The sequence below is a fragment of the Ornithodoros turicata genome, chromosome 4 (assembly GCF_037126465.1).
Source record: "Ornithodoros turicata isolate Travis chromosome 4, ASM3712646v1, whole genome shotgun sequence".
Taxonomy (NCBI): Eukaryota; Metazoa; Arthropoda; class Arachnida; order Ixodida; family Argasidae; genus Ornithodoros; species Ornithodoros turicata.
The window spans coordinates 82,370,152-82,388,103 of record NC_088204.1 but is presented as its reverse complement, the minus strand read 5'-3'; the positions used below and the strand labels follow the sequence as shown (position 1 = coordinate 82,388,103).

Below are 17,952 nucleotides of genomic sequence, written 5' to 3'. Positions count from 1 at the left end.
TGCATTAAGCGCGCTCGTGAGAGGCATGCCAGCTCCAGCGCGACGGCGAATATCGAGGCGTATATTTAGAATTCAGGCAACACATGACGCCACCTGCTCCTGGCGTCATGGAAACTCGTGGAGGTCAGCAGATCTTCCAAAATTGATAGAAATGTACAACAGGATTTAAATTTCGCGTGTATAGGATCCTCGAATTACCTTCTTTCCATTGACTAAATAACGTAATAGCCGTTCTCCGAGTCTGGAGTGGCAGTTTAAGGCGAGAGCCGCCGATATTTCGAACACAATCTGTTCTTATTATGGACACCGTCCACATCATTGGCATGATAAGGGTCAGGTGCGATGAGTATTATAGATCAACAGCATGCGTAGATGGGAGAAATCCAAAAGAGAAAACGATTAGTTATATAAACTATAAGTGAATGTCTAGTTTAAAGAGAGGGACAAATATGAGCAGGGCAAATGAAACTCAAGACATAGTTTACACAAACAGTACACCTCGCTAGGTATTCAGAAATGATGATGATGATGACAATGATGATGTTGATGTTGATGATGATGATGATGATCCTGTTGGCTGTGCGCTTTGTAAGGGGTGGTCATAGCAGTGTGCTCTGCGTGTCCTATCCAGTTTAAGGTGTCCTACCCTGTGTCCCTCAGTGTGTCCCTGTATCCCTTAAGTGTCCTAGCCTGCACTCGGGTTTTCGCGAGGTTATCGGAGGTCGCCAACGTGCAAACACACAAACAAATAAAAAATATTTTCTTACACACCTTACGCTACTCGGAAAAATTGATTATCTGTGCATATCTGCCTCGGCCTTGATTCAAACGTGATCGTCGCAATACTATACATTTCCAGACGAGACAGTGTTGGCAAGCGAAGCGTCTCGCATTTTTGTATTTCAGCACCGAGACAGTGTAGCACGCAGCCTGATCCTTATCGTCATCTATAAAAATCGCAAAACTGGAAAGTTACAAAACTCCAAAGCAACCTTGGCCTTCTTCCACGCGTACACACCCTACGACTCGGATGTTGATTTCGGTGAAGACGTCTAAGAACAAAACTTGCTACGAACGAGGTTTTGCAGAGTGGTCAGCACGTTGCGAGCAGGATATAAATACTGGCTCGAAGACAGCCCAGACACAGACTGATTCCAGGAGCGAGTCAAGTTGCACATCTCTTTCAACATGCAGGTCCTGGTGAGTATGCAGACATATACTGAACGAGCATGAAGTGTGTTTGTAGTATACCTGAGGATTGTTCCGTGTGCTCGCGGATCGAAAGGCTACAAGAACCCCATGTGTCTGTAGTATATTGTGCCACGAGGGAAATTGAAATACCTATTATTATCCAATCCCTCTCTAAAGGGAGACTTCGCGAGGATTCGAAAAAAATTAGGTGAGCATCATACCGAACATGGATCGCTCCTTTGATACGGAATACAACATTCGCATTCATTTTGTGCGACAAATTAATCTGTAAATGATGACAATACCAAACCGAAACCAAAATGCAAAGTGCACGGCAGTGCGCCCGGAGGAAGATGCTTTGACGACACCCAGCATTGTCGTCTGCTACGAAGCTTGCGTTGTTCCATGCCGGATGACGTCATCGGTGTTGCTTTCAGCACCCTCTTGCTTCACAGAGGCGAAGCGCTCACTTCGTAATAATTCGTCCGAATAAAATCTGCGCGCTTTGGAAACGCGATATTTCGTATGTATGTTCCTGACACCCCAAGGATTACTGCTATATCCCAATCTTTGTGGTGATTTTGTTGCGGAGTCCCACTTTAATGATGGTTAAAAGTATCGCGAGTAGGTGTAGCTGCGGCCATTGATATGAGGTTACAGCGTATAGTGAAAGAAATACCGCGACTCTAACCCTGATAAGGAACCCTATTAGAATAATTTGTTTTCTATACTACCCAGCACTTGCTCTCCGTCAGGGAAGTGGGTAACCTTTCAAAGACATTGGTTATACACTATTGACTTGTGACCTTTGAGCTTCTATGGCGATATTTATCGACACTTAATTTTAAGAGACGTGTACTTAATCTTAGTATTTATCATTCAGTTCTATATTGTTCTAGTTTCAAAATATTTCATTCGTGCATCTACAACAAGTTTAGCGCATTCATTATGGTGAGAGCTGCTCTTGCTCAGCTTGCTCAGAACACACACACACACGCACAAAAAAAATAAAAGAAAAGGAGGAAAGTAGGCTTTCCGTTTGGATTCAGCTTGAATGCAGTTTGGCAACTCAGCTTGGATTCAGCTCGGAGTCAGCTTTTAGCTTGGATTCAAGTAGGATCCAGAAAAAAAAGAAAAGAAAAAAAACATTATCAAGTAGGCTTGCCGTTTGGATTAAGCGTGGCTGACACCAACGCCTGAGCTTAAAGAAGGCTCGTTTCACACCGTGGAATTGATCCTCTGAAAAGCAACCACAGTGATATCCGTAAAACGCGCTTAGCCACTCGTGAAATTGTCCGAACGAAATTTTGCGGCGGTGTGCAATGAAAAAGAAGACGCTGTGATTTTATGTGGCGGTGGATAGACAGTAGGAATACATGCGATGCGTGTGATAGGAATACGTTGAGTGTGATGGGGGAAAGCTTTCGCTTGTCCCATCCTACAGTTGGCAATACGAAGTAGGAATACCAAGTAGAGAGCACATGTTGTTTAGAGGAACCAGCATGACTTGGGCCTGTTGGTACATATGCATCTTTACAAGCGCCAAAGCGCAACGAGAATAAAGGACACACGACACAAGCCACCTTGTTTTGTCTTGACGTTGTCGGCTGACAACCATAATTGTCCTTAGTTTAAATTCTACTTCCTAACAACTACCAGTGAATTACGCGTTAATATTCACGTTGCTCGACAAAATTGCACTCTTGCAGAAAGCCCTCGTCTTCCTCGCCATAGTGGCTTGCTCCCTCGCCGTGTACACCGGATTTGGTGTCCCAGCCGTCGCCAGCTACGGAGTTCATGCCCCACTTGTTGCCAGCTACGGTGTCAGCCACGCTGTCCCAGCTTATGGCTACGGTCTCGGCCACGGTCTCGGCTACGGTCTCGGCGGCTACCACTACGGGGCATACCCATACGGAGGTTACTACCTCAAGAAATAGAGTGTACGACAATAGTATGTGTCCTTCTACGAAAGTAAACTTGGAAAAAATTTTTTTTTTCGTTTTATAACATCTAAACGAGGCTTGTGTTCTTTTCTGCAGACGATCAGGACCAAGGGACGACCACGGATTTATGACGACGGACGCTCGAGTTCTCTTCATGTAATCTCTTCCAATAAATGTGTTCAACACCTTTTCTGACACCTTGTGCTGTGTAACTCTCTCGTATACGTACATGCGGATAAGCAAGTATTACGTTGTACGTGAATTACATGTCCTTTTCGTACCTACCGTAATTCCATGTACATTATGAGCAAGACTACGAGACGAGCCAAGCACCATTCATCTCACAATAAAGATTTTGAAAATACGAGAGGTGTCATGAAATGGTAAATGATTCGGTGCGCTTAAATCGGCAAGACATTAGCCCTCTCACTCGGAGGGAATCGCTTCGTACGCGGTCAAACCCAGATGGCCAACGGCTTACCCTAGATACGCTTCTTACCCTTCTGGGCACTGCAGATTACCGCGAGCAATTTCCATCTGAGAAATTCGCCTGCTACAGACACGGCGCGGCGCTACCTGCGGTTTACATCCTACGTCACGAATAAACGAAAAACGATCATTAACCTCACTCGCTGAAAGAGTTGAGGGAGGGGACTGTAGAGGGCGTGCAGGTCGTAGACATCCTGCGCGCGCTTTAAGTCTGCTATGATCATGCATGGTTCAGCAGAAAAATAAGACAAAGATAAAAGAAGGGAAAGCTCAGGAGGGGGCTCTGATGGCTATGTTCACACTCTTTACACATCCACCAGGAGAGGAGATTATTCAAGAGGCGTGTCTTAAAGGACGCCGGGGTCTACGACACCATTAGGTTGTGCTAACTGCATTGCGCTTCCCACTCTACATTAAACACGGCGTTTGGTGTTTTTCTTGTTTAAGACGCGTTAGGGGCAACTATGGTTGCAAGCGCTGCACAGAAATGTACAGACGTTCGGGACGGGACGGTAAAGTGTGGGAGACGAGGGAGGTAACTTAGTCACAACTAATCACTTACTGAGAAATTAGCCAGTAACTGTAACTAGTAGTGTTTCTGAAAGAGCAGTTTTCAAGGTGAATACCGTGGTGAAGAATGGCGGTGAATACCTGTCGGCGACAAACGAACGAAGATGCGACATGTCCTCGAAGTGAGAAAGGGAAACATCAAATTCTGAAGTTACTATCGTTGTTTCTATATAGTAGTTACAGTTTCTTTAGAGTTCCCTATCTACCGCAGTAATTTCAGGAACTAGTCGCATCTTCGTTCGCCGCCTGTCGCCGTCTGGTATTCACCATGAAGGTTGCTCAATGAGAAACATTAATATATAATTAATTAATTGTTCAGTAAGTGACTACTTGTAACTTAAGTTGCCTCCCAGGACGTACTGCCGGAATTTGTCTCGAAGGCCCGCGGAAAACCGAGGGAAGAACTCAAACAGTAGTGGCTGTGGGGAGGTCCAATCCCACCAACTCAGGGACTTTCTAATGGCCTTGGAGTCATCGACTGCAGTGTCCACTCTGTAACATCACTGAGGAGTCTGATACAAGGATATGGCCGCCTCACTATATAGGCAGCACAGCGCGGTCGACACTATTCGCGTCCAAAGGCCTCATGACGCGATTAACGTCCCCGGGGTCCGATCAAACCCCTGCAAGTTCTACGGGCGTTCGTTTGCAGACACCAAGTTGGTGGATTTACTGTTGCAATGAAAGTGATTTCTGTCTACCGCTTTTTGTTCCCCTTCCTTCGTTTACTTTGTCTTCTTCGAATAAACCTCTACCCGACAAACGTCATCATGACGTTGGTAGACAGACCGAAACCGAAACGAATCGGAAGGGGAGGGCTGGGTTCCACGAATGGGCATTTGTTCGCTGCCTCCTATTGAAAGAAAAGTAGGACCGAATGTCGCGTCCCTTTCAGAGACAATCGTAATCCCCTCAAGACTGTGGCTTTCGGGCGCGACCTCTATCGCCAGAGCTTTAAACGTAGTTCAACTCTACCAAATTCGTGGCGCTGTCGAGCACTGTGACGTCATTTGTTTACAAGCAGGTAGAGGTCTATTACGTGAAAATTCCAGTCTTTTTCAGGGCGTCGCGCTCTCTAGATTTTAATATTTTCTTCCATCAAACCAAAGGATATGAATTCGTGTTTCTAGTGTTTTTAGACAGATCTCTAAACCGGATGTAATGTGTCTAGAGTATCGAATAAATTTGTAACCTGGAAAAGCCCTGATTGGCGGTATCGCCTCTTATTTCTGGCATCAATGTCAAAATCGTTTCGTCGTCTTTTCGACAAGGAGTCCTCCAATCACAGCCAGCGTTTCCATGGGACTTCCTTCTGCCGCGTTGGAAAACACCTTTCTGTAATCCAGATCTGTAATCGCGTATGGCGAATGTGATCCAGATCTGTAATCCTGTAATCGCGTGTGGCGATTTGACAACAGAGACGACACCGGGACTCTTTATGTCCACGTAGCTAAGGGAAGCATCGTGCAAGCCTGCAAGTAGTCCAGGCTTCATTGACTAACCAAAACCTCAGATGGCACAACTGACAGAATTAACCGATACAGAAAAATGACAGAATTTGTCAAAGAACGCACTTAACAAAGCTCTCAATGAAGCCGTTCGACTGTATTAATCATGTAAATAAGTCAAGGCAGAGAAACTAGGGAGCTGCTCTGAGCAAACCGCAGTGGGGCGCAGTGTACCTTAGTAAAGCAACTTCCCCGGGTAGTGCACTTGACCAGCTTAAAGTTCATGCGACAGTTCGTGCATTGAAAGTAATCGTTAGAAGAAGATCAAGACTTTACGCTATGGGATCGCATGTGGATTCCTACAAATCCTCATATACGAAAGCAAATAAGTGTGCATGCATACTTGTGTGCACTATCGGCATCTGCTTTGCACCTTCCGGGGGGAGAAGACCCCCATATTCTTGCTTCCCGAATGATGTCTCTTTTGCGCCCCTTTAGGCGGGCTCGAGGGAGTGGCCAGTTGCTCACTCCCGTATAGAGCCGGCCCTGCTTGTCTGTTTTTTAAAGAGGGAAAATGAAGCTACTATGTAGTATGTAGAACGGGCCACGCTATCAATGCACTCTTGGAAGCTTCTGCGCAGACTTTCCAATAGAAAATACCACCAAACAAATATTTGAAAATACCGTGCGTTTTATTCGAGTAATGTACTATCAAAATCACGTGATAATGATGCTAATATATCCGTAGTCTTCAATCTTAAACCAGGAGGCGAGGTCGGGTCGTCAGCTTGGAGAGTTCACTTCAGCCTGGAACAACAAACAAGACTTATGTATCTTTCGGTCATCAAATGTTATGAAAGTGTCGTGGCCCCGTTACAGAGAGCATGATTGCATGTCTTCCGTTTGGCATCATAGAAAGCATCGCATCTTACCAGAATCTGTTCACTTCTTGAGGTGGTATGCTCCAGCGTAGGGGTAATTGTAGCCGCCAAGGCCATAGCCTAGACCAAGACCGTAGCCGTAGGCTGGGACAGCGTGGCCCACACCGTAGCTAGCGGTGAGTGGTGCATGGACGCCGTAGCTGGCCACAGCTGGAACGCCATAGCTTGCAACGGCGGGAACGCCGTAGCTGGCAACGGCTGGAAGTCCGGTGTACACGGCCAGGGTGCAAGCCACAAGGGCGAGGAAGATAAGGGCTTTCTGGTACGGTGAAATGTTGAAGGTGAGGAAATATTTTTCGGCAACTTTAAATACACGTGAAGCAGCAAAGAGTGCAAGTAGTGCGGTACAAGCCAAAAGTACTAATGGTCTACAGCTCTGCGAGACATAGTTAATTGTACTAGCAGAAAGTCAACGGGCACAGCATAGACGTGTCGCGCATATCATATGTCATTGTTTCCTGGGAAGTGTTGTAACTCGCATGTTATAGAAAAATACGTGGATAAACCATGGCATCAGTTGAAAGCGTAGTATATAGTGTTTGTTGCATGCCGTTCACATCTTATGAGTTGAAGACAGCTTCACGATCGCTATGCTTGTCTATCGTTCCGTGGTTAGAGTAAGTCTGCGTAGGATCACGTTTCAAAGAAAGGGTGGAAGATGAACGATGAAAGTCACTGAAAAGGTTAGCCAGCTGTAGGACTCGAACCCACATCATCTGGACGTTCCTCATGTTCAAAGGGTGGAAGCATGGAAGGCAAAAGATCCACTCACCAGGGCCTGCATCATGAATCTTGCACTGTTGGACTAACTGAAATCAGTCTGTGTTGTCAACCATCTTAACGGCTGCTTTTATACCCAAAGCACCGGTCTTCTCACCGTTTTCTGTCACGTCCTAACCATCACTTAAAACGCGCGCACAAAACAAAATTGCCGCTAGTCTAACCAAACCAGATGCCTCGGCAGTGCATTTGATGCATATATTGTCGCATAAAAGAAAAAGAGTCAGGGCACGTGGTTAGGGCATAGACGCTAAGCTTATAATTGGAATGCGGACTTATGCCAAGATTTCAAAGCGGATGTCTTCATGCAAAGACGTGTGATCTGAATGGGGAATGAGAAATGGACGAAAGGTGCACTGGTTTGCAGCTGGTTTTGGAGCACGAGCTGCCCGCGTTCACCATAACCCGCAACGCATGAAAGCTGCGAGAAAAAAGAAAGAAAAAAGAAAAGGAAACGAAAATGAATGTTTCAAAAATGAGAGTTTCGTTAGGAACGGCATCTAACGAAACAGAACAGTTGCGCAAAACAACAGACGGTGCCGCTTGCGAGGCCCACTGCCACCTCCCTGAGAAGGGAGAGGGCGCAACCGCATCTTAAAAACGAAAGAAAGTGCTAGAACTATGGTAGTAAAATTATGTTGAATACCTATATGTCACCTATATTCAGAGTGTCGCGTTAATTCACACGAAGAATGCGAAATAATTATGCATAACTGAAATAAAACGCAGCTTTCCGTTTCTCCTTACACTCTAAAAACAGAACTTCACCGCATAGCACGTAGTGGGCCAACCATTGCCGCGAACGATAGGGTTATCGCTTTTGGTTCGAGGAGAGAGGGAGGCGTATGCCTTTTTGTGGCAGTTACTATATCCCCAGCCAGATTGCCACAAAAAGGCGTACGCCCCCTGCTCTCCTTGAATCAGAAGCGATATAACCCTATCATTCGTGGCAATACACTCTAAATATTTTCACACCTTTAAAGGTGTAAAATTGGTGTATTCTCATGTATTACACCTATTTTACACCCTAGAACCTAGGCTTGAAAATTTTCGAGGGTGTAACTATAGTGAATTACACCCTTTTATGAGACATTGTCAGGAGGGTGTGATGAGGGTGCAACAGAGGGTGTATTTGGAGGTGGGACAGGCTCCATTACACAGGCTAAATGTATTCCTGTTCCTGTGCAGTGTTGGAGTGCTTGTGGTACTCAGAACTTAAGCTTGTGATACAAGTTGTGATATAAAGACCAAACGCACAGTCACTCAACATTTGGTACACTGTCATCTAACCCCTCAAGGTTAGATGACTGGAAAATACAAAATTACTACTATGTGATAAAGCTGTATTAAGTGATACGTTTGAATACCTTCATGCCTACGTAATGTAGAATATGTATGCTGCATGGCATAATGTCAACCTAATAAAAGCCTGTTCCTGTGATTGTGTCTGATATGTATGATGCCCGCATATACCCACATCAATCACCTATAACATGTGTGTGCTGTGCAACATATGTCTGCAATGTCCTATTTTTGCTACACACAGGGTACAGCTGAGTAGTATACCTGGAAAGTATTACAAGTTCAGTGTGAGAAAAGTATATTCTTGACATTTTAAAGAATATTTCGCTTGGCTGTGATCGAAGAGTGATGCCAAGATAGCCACAATGACACTCCAAAGTACCAAGCATGTGCCTTCTGTAAAAACTAGAAACACTGTATTTTCGCAGTGAAGCTGTAATAATTTCCAGCTGCCTCTTCTATGGTTTGCAGGTTACATTACACCCTTCCATACAATTACACCCTTGATTTCTTAATGGTGTTCCGTTACACCTTAAAAGGTGTGCGCCATGCACATGTTCTTTGACACCCTTTAAGGTGTAAAATTATTTAGAGTGTAGTTGGCGCGCAGCGTGCTATGCGGTGAAGTCCATTTTGATATAAGAAAAAATATAAAACACTGAAGCTTTCCTTTAATGGTTACAAGCTTTCATTTTTGTACCTGACGAAACCTGTCAGGTTTTTTTTACCCTTTTGTACCTGCATTTTTGTACCTGACGAAATGCAGACCACTGCATGAAAGCTTGTAGCCATTAAAGGAAAGCTTCAGTGTTTTATATTTTTGCTGTTACTTTTTCCAAGTGGACCTTGACCCAACCCTCTACACTCTTCAACTGTGTGATGTGAACAAAAAGCCGCAGAAGACGAAAGAAGGACACTTTTTGTAAGACGGGCGTCGAAACGGGACACGTTCCAGGAAGCAGCAAGCTGGAAGGGAATAAAAGAAAAAGGAAATAGTGAGGCATGATCATATATTTCGACTTTTCGCATGATAACTGGTGGTGGTGGTGGTGATGATGGTGAAAGAGTGTGGTAGGTATTGAAGTCTTCGAGTGTCGTAAACCAATGCGGCGGCTCCTACTTCCACACTCGAATTATTGAAAACCTGTACAGATCTGTTCACTGCTACTACTGTGAAGTAGCGTAGGAAGAGAAGTGGATCGAGAACCCTATCCAGGGCCCTTAGCTGCAGTGAAGTGGAGTGACGTCGATATTGAGCGATTCTGCCTGCCATAATGTTGAAAAAAAGAAAGAAGAAAGGAAAGCAAGAAAAAAAGCCCAGTCACTCGGGGATGTAAACTCTGGAGGGCAAGAGGGTCCTGGCCTCGCGCGGTAGCTGACTGCGGGCACTGGGCAAGGGACACTAGTCCAAGCAGTCACAGTTCAGAACAATCCGAGCAGAAGAGAACAATTGTCGAAGTTGCCGAAAAAAGATTGCTGAGCTTCACCTTGGCGATATGTAGCACGTAAGCTGGAGAGGAGGATGCTCCTTGGGGCGCCTGCAGCTCCTATTCTTTTGTTTGGGCTTACGGAGATCCCAGGTTATTTGGGTTACGGCGATACTCCGTGTTACGCAATCAACTATCACTTTTGCCTGACACGTCACGAGATCTGACGCGAAGGCGCCTGCTGTAGACTGCACATAAAATGCACGATGATGTAAAATATAATTAAGAGCTAGTATAAACTTCTGCTCTGGAGATCGATATGGCTTAAGCGAATCGGCGCGAAAGCGATCGATAACTGAAACGGCGTAAACTGGTAACACCGGTCACAATAGCAGAGGACACTCCATTGATCTTTGATCTTTGGACATCTTTGATCAATCAGTGTCTATAGCTCCAGTTTCTTCTATTCATTATCATCAGTGTATTTGTTATTATTGTTGTTATTCAAGACACAGTCATGACTAATTTCCCGGTTCCCGGTGTGGCGGGTGTTTTTCGGGATGTATTCCGAGAAATTAACAGATTTTTTTTTTCCGTCTATTCTTACAAATGACCCGAACGAGGAGAAAACAAAAGCGACGGCTGTGAAATGATATCCTCGCAGAAAGAACGATGTTCACTGTTTCGTGTCTAGACAACAACATCTGCATCACAATCACCCTGCGACGCAAACATCTCGAAATCTGGACATTCTTTGACATGGTGGCAAGACAGGTTCTGCTTGCGCCCCATCTCACTGTCTACGTTGCAGCTGTCCTTTAAAGAAGACAATTTCCATCGCATCTCGGCTCCCTTGTCCACTTTGAGGAGGGAAGGAAGCATGGTTCGCAGAAAAAAAAAAAAGAAAGAAAAAGAAAAACAAATACCCTAGGCAGTGGACCTGAGAATGCCCTCATTTCGAGCAGCCACCATGCCCTCTTCCATTGCAGTGGTGCATATGCGAGGCATAGGAGAGGATGGGGTTGACCAGCATTACAATGCATTCTCACATTGTTAAGTGAAAGACTGCTCCACAGTGGATCTGAGATAAGAGAGCCACCGTTCCTTAGCTGTGTTGCACATTGTGTGCAACCCTTGTACCTCTTTTGTCCTGACGGAGACAGTGCTACTGTCGAAACGCCGACCATCCTTTTAAACGTTTCATAGCATATTATATTATATATGTTAAATTACCCATCAAAATAAATTAGTTTTTGTTAGCCTTCCTGTAATCTATCGTCCACGTCTTATTATTTTACTTATATATATATATTTTTTTTGGGGGGGGGGGGCTTGTAAAACCCATGACAACGAAGCCTGAGCTCGAGCACAACAACAACAGGACGTAACCTAACAAATCTTCTTGGGGGTGTTAGAGGTGCGTGAAGGGTGTTGGGTGACTGTGACACAAAAGTGCTTGAATACCCGAAAGTTACACATTGCTGAAGTATTCGACCACATTGCTTTACTACATTGCACTATACTTGCATACTGCACTTCGCCGCTCGTCTACACCTTATTAGCACCCAAACCACGCGTTGATGCTTCGACAAATTTCATTTCAATTCTTGGCAGACCCTCGAATTTAAATTACCCATCTCACGGCCACGTGTCAACTGAATGTTTTTCCTGCATAACGGCAAAATAGGCACTACACTACCTGCTTTGGCCATCTTCCATGCGGGCACACCCAAACTATTTTTACACTTTTTACACTTTTTTTTTTCTTGTTTTCGATTTAAGTGGCAGTATAGACGTGACCTAAAGCTTGCCGAAGACCGAATGCTTTGGGTATAAAAGCCAATGTCAGGAGAGCTGAAGACACCGATTCCCGTTAATCGAACATAGAAAGGTACACCATGCAGTCCCTGGTAAGTAGATATGTTACATCTTACGCGCTTTGGCGATGCCCTTCTGCATCGGCATTCGTGGCTGAGTTAACAACGTGCCCGCCTACTGATTCCAAACTTGCGGGTTCGAAGCCGGTTGAGGACACCATGCAACTGGCAACTTATACCCCTGGCTAGAAACGTTAAATGCGGTGTGCTGATATTTCGGTCTATTAAGGAACATTCGGGAAAATTCTGGCGGGTGGAAGAATTAATTCACAGACGGACCACAGTGGTATCCCTATATACTTGTCTCGTATCCTACATAGAAATTATTATTAGACTCTCCTGCATGTTTGCAGTAGCATATTATCAAATAAACAAAATGCCTGCTCAGGGCTTGTGAGCGTAGTCTCAATTTTTTTTTTCTTGCTCACAAAATCTCAACGTAAAGACCATAAAGAATATTACACTTAGTGTCCAACTGTACCATTTGTTTTTCTGCCTGTTTCTCCGTGCTTTCCGCATCGTAATGTTTCACACGAAAACGTACGTAATGTCACAACGAAATAAGAAACCGTCACGTCAATCTCCGCATTATCTACATACGCGCATTCTTAACATCTGTTTTTAAACAGGAGCATTTAATTTTACCTTTTATTATTTCTTTGCAGAAAGCCCTCGTCCTCTTCGCACTCGTTGCATGCACAATGGCCGTCTACACTGGCTACGGCGTCCCAGCCCTTGCCAGCTACGGCGTCCCAGCTGTAGCCAGCTATGGCGTCCATGCCCCACTCACCACTAGCTACGGTGTGAGCCACGCCGTCCCAGCCTACGGCTACGGTGTCGGCCTTGGAGGCTACCACTACGGTGGATACCCATACGGTGGATACGGTGGATACCCATACGGTGGTCTTTACCTCAAGAAGTAGGCTTCTTTCTGATGGTGAGTTTCAATACTTTCTGCAGTTCTCATCATGAAGGGAAGACGTACAGCTTGAACCGTAACACGTTGAGAGAAGAGAATAAGGACGCCTCTGTTTTGCCCTTTCAGGTCTAACGGCACGCCTTCCAAAGTGATGACCTGGCTTTCCCTCTTGGTTGATGATTGAAGACTACGGATACTGACACCTTGATTACCTGATTGGATGACGATAGTCACGTTCCAATAAATTACCCGATAATTGAAACGTTTGTTTGTGGTGCTGTCTCTTGGAGTAATTGGATAAATGCTGAACGATTCATATTTAGTTTGCTCCATTTTATTTTTTCTTAAAATCAACCAACCAACCAGTTTGCTCCAGTATAGAAGAGAGGTCATCTGTTCGAAATATCCGCTGCTGAAGAAGTGAATCAATTCCCGTTGCTAACATGATCACCACCAACGACGCCGAAACTAGAGGTGAACCATGTTCATGTTCCATGTTCAAACCCACTGTCCAGTGTTGGTCTTTTAGTTGGGTGTTCCTTAGACGCTAATATAGGCGGGGCACTATGAAGTCGGCCCAGGACGCACAGTCCGCCCACAATCAACATGTCGCAGAGGGCAATGAAGCGTCACTAACCAACCAACAATCCATAATTCAGGCGCATCCATACATCTCGTGTGCTGCTGCTTCTAATAACTTTAATCACGGAAGCTTCACATGAGTGCACGAAACAGAATATCATTAATACAAGCCATAGAACTGATTCTTCTTTGCATGGAACGGTGCTTGGAATGGTGGCTTCAGCGTCATCGTACCTTCCCCGAAGAGATGGCAGGCTTCCGTCGGCATCGTATAAACTCTGTTCTCGATCTCGTCACCACCGTCGAGCAAGCAAAGAGCCAGAAAAAAATAGTAATGGCAGTATTCCTGGACGTCAAGAGAGCCTACGGCATCGTCAGTCATGCCCGCGATCTGCATCTTTATGGAGATCCCAGGTTACTTGGGTTAAGGCGATACTCCGTGTCACGCAATAAACGTATCACTTTACCTGACTCGTCACGAGATCTAACGCGAAGGCGCCTGCTTGTCTGTAGACTATACATATCGAATTCAAGGAGGTAAGTGAACATGTGTAAACTACTACTCATTTGACATGATTCTGTAAAATATAATTAAGGTCTAGCATAAACTTCTACTCTTGAGATCGATATGGCTTATACCCCTGTCAAACGGACGCACTTACGGCCTTAAGTGCATACTGTCATTAGCTTATTGCCAGACGGTCAGCAATACGGCCTTTCCGACAAGACTGAGATAGAAGGGCAACGGAGTTACCGCAAGACAGCTTACGGCAGTCCCTCCAAACTGCCCAAGCCTCGTCACCAAGCGCCATAAGCAGCATGACGCACATTTAATTAAGTCAAAATAAAATGTTTTTTTTTTTACGAGATGTGATGATCTGCACCTTTTTTTCGCGTTTTTCTGATGCATTTTTACACTTCGCTTCGCTTTTTATCTCGTCTATCTCGCCTATTGAGTTCGTAGTGACACTCCCGAACCGCTGTACGGCATCGCACCGTGTCGTCTGTATCCAAAAAGTCGGACGCCACACAACAAAACATCCAAAGCACTTCGAAGCAAACGCAATTTGCTGTTGTATTTTCAAAATTTTCAAAATACCAACCAAACGTTGTTTTCGTGTACTCACAGTGAGAACAGAAAAAAGAAAAAGTGACTTCACTGCATTACATTCAACGTTCGCATGTGTTTATCGATATGGACATCATCGGCAAAATGCCTTCATGGATACCGTCTGGCAGCTTCCCAGGTTTTAAGGCCGTATTTCACTTACGGCCATTTCTTAATGCCGCTACCAAAAAGGTCGTATATTAGAGCACTGCACGGGCCGAATTTTCAGGCCCGTACGTGCCCGGCCCAGGCCCGACGTCTTCTATAGATCTCCAGCCCGGGCCCGGCCCGAGCAAGGCCCGGCCCCGCCGGCCCGGGCCCAGCCCGTACCCGACTGTTTTCATGCTCAGGCCCGGTCCCAGCCAGCCTCTGCTCGAGGCTCGGAGGCGTATTTAGATTTACTAAGGAGCATAAATGGTACTGTGATGTTACACGTAAGGTTTGTCTGCGCAGTGTGGCGACACGTTGCACATGCCGCAGGGTAGGAATGCGGATAATTTGAACCACATCGGTTCTTTTGATGTGCGCTATGCTCTGGTCTCTGCTCTGGTCTCCCTTCTACTCCGCGTATTGAAAGAGCACAGCGCAGCGAGGAAAAGGACGCAGCTAATTGGTGGAGAGTGAGGAGGTACGCTCTGTGTTGTACAGGCTGTGTTCCTCTGCCAGCAAGCCGCTGTGCGCTTCGGTGCTTGCTTGCTTGGGAAGGCATCGCGCAGTGGCGCGAGGGCGATATCTATGTATCTTGTGGATCAAGAGAGACTCATTTCCGCTCTATTGCGCATGCACCGGTGTTATTCCCCCTTCTCGAACTCTTACGCGAACGAAATATGTCAGAACACCTAACCTAACAGACCCTCGTGCCGGACTTGCTCAGCACGCCCACCATACCCAACGTCCCCAATTGTGTGTGAGTGCACGTGTGAAATCCGGGCCCATTACACGAAATAAGCATGATCACATATAAAAAAAGTGATAGTTCTCAGATGAGAATACCATGATACACCATACCCAATGAAAAGAAAAAAAAAGTGACATTAAAATGCAGCTGTCCAGTCTCGCCAAATATGTTCGCGTACATGTCCAACCATGGTCGGCGTTGTCAAGCCCGTACCCGAGCCCGGCCCGCATAAAAAACGCAAAGCCCGGGCCGGGCCGGGTTCGGGCTTTCGGGTAAGCACGTGCCCGTGCAGTGCTCTAGTATACGTGCCCGTCTGAGAGGTCTCTCCGGCAGCTGACACAGGCCAGTGCGACCATTCCGTTAGTGTCAGGCCCACACATACTGTGGAGTCCAACGACCAAGGAGTCCTATTCGAAGTGAACAATGCCACAGCATATGTGAGCGTGACTCACTGCGACACGGCAGTTTGGCAGTGGAATCCAGAGCGCACTGTCAAAGACTTGACCTCTGTTCGTTGACCTCAACTCTTTTGTTGAACACAGCATGGTTATTTCCTCCAGTTTCAAGGAAAAACAGTAAACATGTGTTTGGTATAATTCCATAATTCCGGTTACGGAGCACGTAGGCTTGTTCACAGGCTTCTTGTCGAGGGCTAGGCGGACCATTGACAATGAAGAAGAGTGAGAAATACGGTGGGTGAAGAAGAGAAACGACGCGTAAAAGCACACTCACACGCACACCGCGTCTCCAGCTCTCGGACAGCGCCGGTTTGCGCCGTTGTCATCATCGACGCTCCGACTCTATATGCTCTGCTCTCGCTGTGCTGTTTTGGCGGATACCAAGCATGTGCTTCTTGACTGCCATCTTTACACCTCCCAGAGAGCAGGTCTGCTGCGTCGATCGCACCATTCACATTGGCAACTATCCTCGGCCCTTGGTCTAACCAGATCGACCATCGCCAAGCTCTTGAATACTTCAAGATTTTTCTCCGGGACACTGGTCTCCTCTCTACCCTATGATGTGCCTGCGTACCTGTGTGCTGTGTGTGTGTGTTTTTGTGTGCTGTGTTTTTGCCTATCGTTCTGTTGATGTCTCACTGACTCCACTGACTATGGACCCCTATTCAGCATCGCTCATTACCTCATCATCAGGACACATCTCATCCTGCCCATTGTGCCTTGGGGTAGTGGGCCGTGCCTTATGTGGCGAATTTCCCATTCATCACCATTAATTTATCTGTTGTTATTGTTGTCGTCGACAAGCTTGCACAGTCTTCCACATTCCAACGATAAGTCATGTCCTGCCGGCGGAGCCGGTAAGTCTGGTAAGTAAGGGAACCGGTAAAAAATACAGGCCTACTGCATCTAGCGGGTGACGGTTGGGAGTCAAAATACAGGGGCCCTGTAGCCGCTCCTACTGATGAAATCAATACACTAGCGCCCGAACGCTCCAACCACAAGGAGCAATAACTACTCTGATGTCATGGAACACGCTGAGCTGGAGCATTACCGAAAGAAACCAAATAAGAATTTTAGTGCGTGCGGACATTTTCACCTGGTGAGTGTCTATTCAAAATTTCTGGATTACATGAGCAAAACAAGTTGTGCTATGCGTTACGTTGTTTCCAGTGCGAGGATCGCTATGCTGTTTCGACACAGTAGAATAAAACATTTTGGTTCTGCTTGAGAAATTGCTGTTACCACGTGCTTTTTATTCCATGATTACGTCATTATTAATGACATTATTGCATTGTTCGCACGTGCACTTGACACAAAATTACAACCACGCCCTGTACTGGGGGCTTCAGAGGAGGCATCCGTCGGTACGTTCAGCGACTAGAGCGTTCCCGGTAGCGGTATATTAAAACTCTCCAATAACTAGAGGTGCGCGCGGGTATGGTTATTCCGCAGACCTGCGTGAATATCTGGCCTACATCCTCATTTGCGAACAGCAATCGAATAGTTTGAAAGCTGCACGGGTAGAATGCGGATACACCGCACAGATGCACGGCGCGGGCGGATATCTACGGTAAGCATTAATGCCTTTGCAGACAACCCATGACTATACAATTGGAACTGAGTCCAGTTACATTACCCAAAATGGCGACTCTAAGTGTAGACAACGAGAATCGCCCAAGTGTGTCATTCGTTGCGTTGCTGTGCGGTTAACGGCGGTTACTGGGCGTCCGTGAATGACATGTCGTTACTGAAGAGTTTTTCCGCTCAGAAGTGAAAACGTTTCCCACGTAATATTTTGTCATGAGGATCATTTTTTACGAATGTCATGTTTACAGATATGCGGATGTACTCAATATCCGCGCGCATGCGGACGCCATTACCCAGACAGAACACTATCTCCTGCGGACGTTCGAAATAGATCCCAACGTCCATGTCCTGAAATGAATATCAGATGGATATCTCTGGGAGCTACATGAATGGACGTCCTTAATTGTACATCCACAGGATGTGCCGTAACGG

At 45.9% G+C, this 17,952-nt stretch overlaps 3 protein-coding genes and 1 long non-coding RNA gene across 5 annotated transcripts in view; 2 read left to right on the top strand and 2 right to left on the bottom strand.

Moving 5' to 3' along the window:
* Window positions 1–17,952, bottom strand: part of LOC135392146 (uncharacterized) — a 188,139-nt gene that overhangs the window by 41,467 nt on the left and 128,720 nt on the right. The window lies entirely within an intron of this gene.
* Window positions 1,097–3,324, top strand: LOC135393562 (glycine-rich protein-like). Of its 2 annotated transcripts, none has more exons than XM_064623972.1 (3): window positions 1,097–1,200; window positions 2,901–3,131; window positions 3,231–3,324. In XM_064623972.1, the coding sequence occupies exons 1-2, from the start codon at window positions 1,189–1,191 to the stop codon at window positions 3,126–3,128; spliced, it is 240 nt and encodes a 79-aa protein (XP_064480042.1). In that variant the 5' UTR covers window positions 1,097–1,188; the 3' UTR covers window positions 3,129–3,131; window positions 3,231–3,324. The 2 variants fall into 2 exon arrangements, with proteins under 2 accessions (XP_064480042.1, XP_064480041.1); XM_064623971.1 differs by having other exon boundaries at window positions 2,901–3,142.
* On the bottom strand, window positions 6,313–7,464 carry LOC135393561 (uncharacterized). Its single transcript, XR_010422672.1, has 3 exons — window positions 7,355–7,464; window positions 6,574–6,841; window positions 6,313–6,448 (listed from the first exon to the last, which is right to left on the bottom strand). It is a non-coding gene; the product is annotated as an uncharacterized LOC135393561 (long non-coding RNA).
* On the top strand, window positions 11,892–13,153 carry LOC135393560 (glycine-rich protein-like). The gene is made up of 3 exons (XM_064623970.1): window positions 11,892–12,001; window positions 12,634–12,905; window positions 13,014–13,153. The coding sequence occupies exons 1-2, from the start codon at window positions 11,990–11,992 to the stop codon at window positions 12,889–12,891; spliced, it is 270 nt and encodes an 89-aa protein (XP_064480040.1). The 5' UTR covers window positions 11,892–11,989; the 3' UTR covers window positions 12,892–12,905; window positions 13,014–13,153.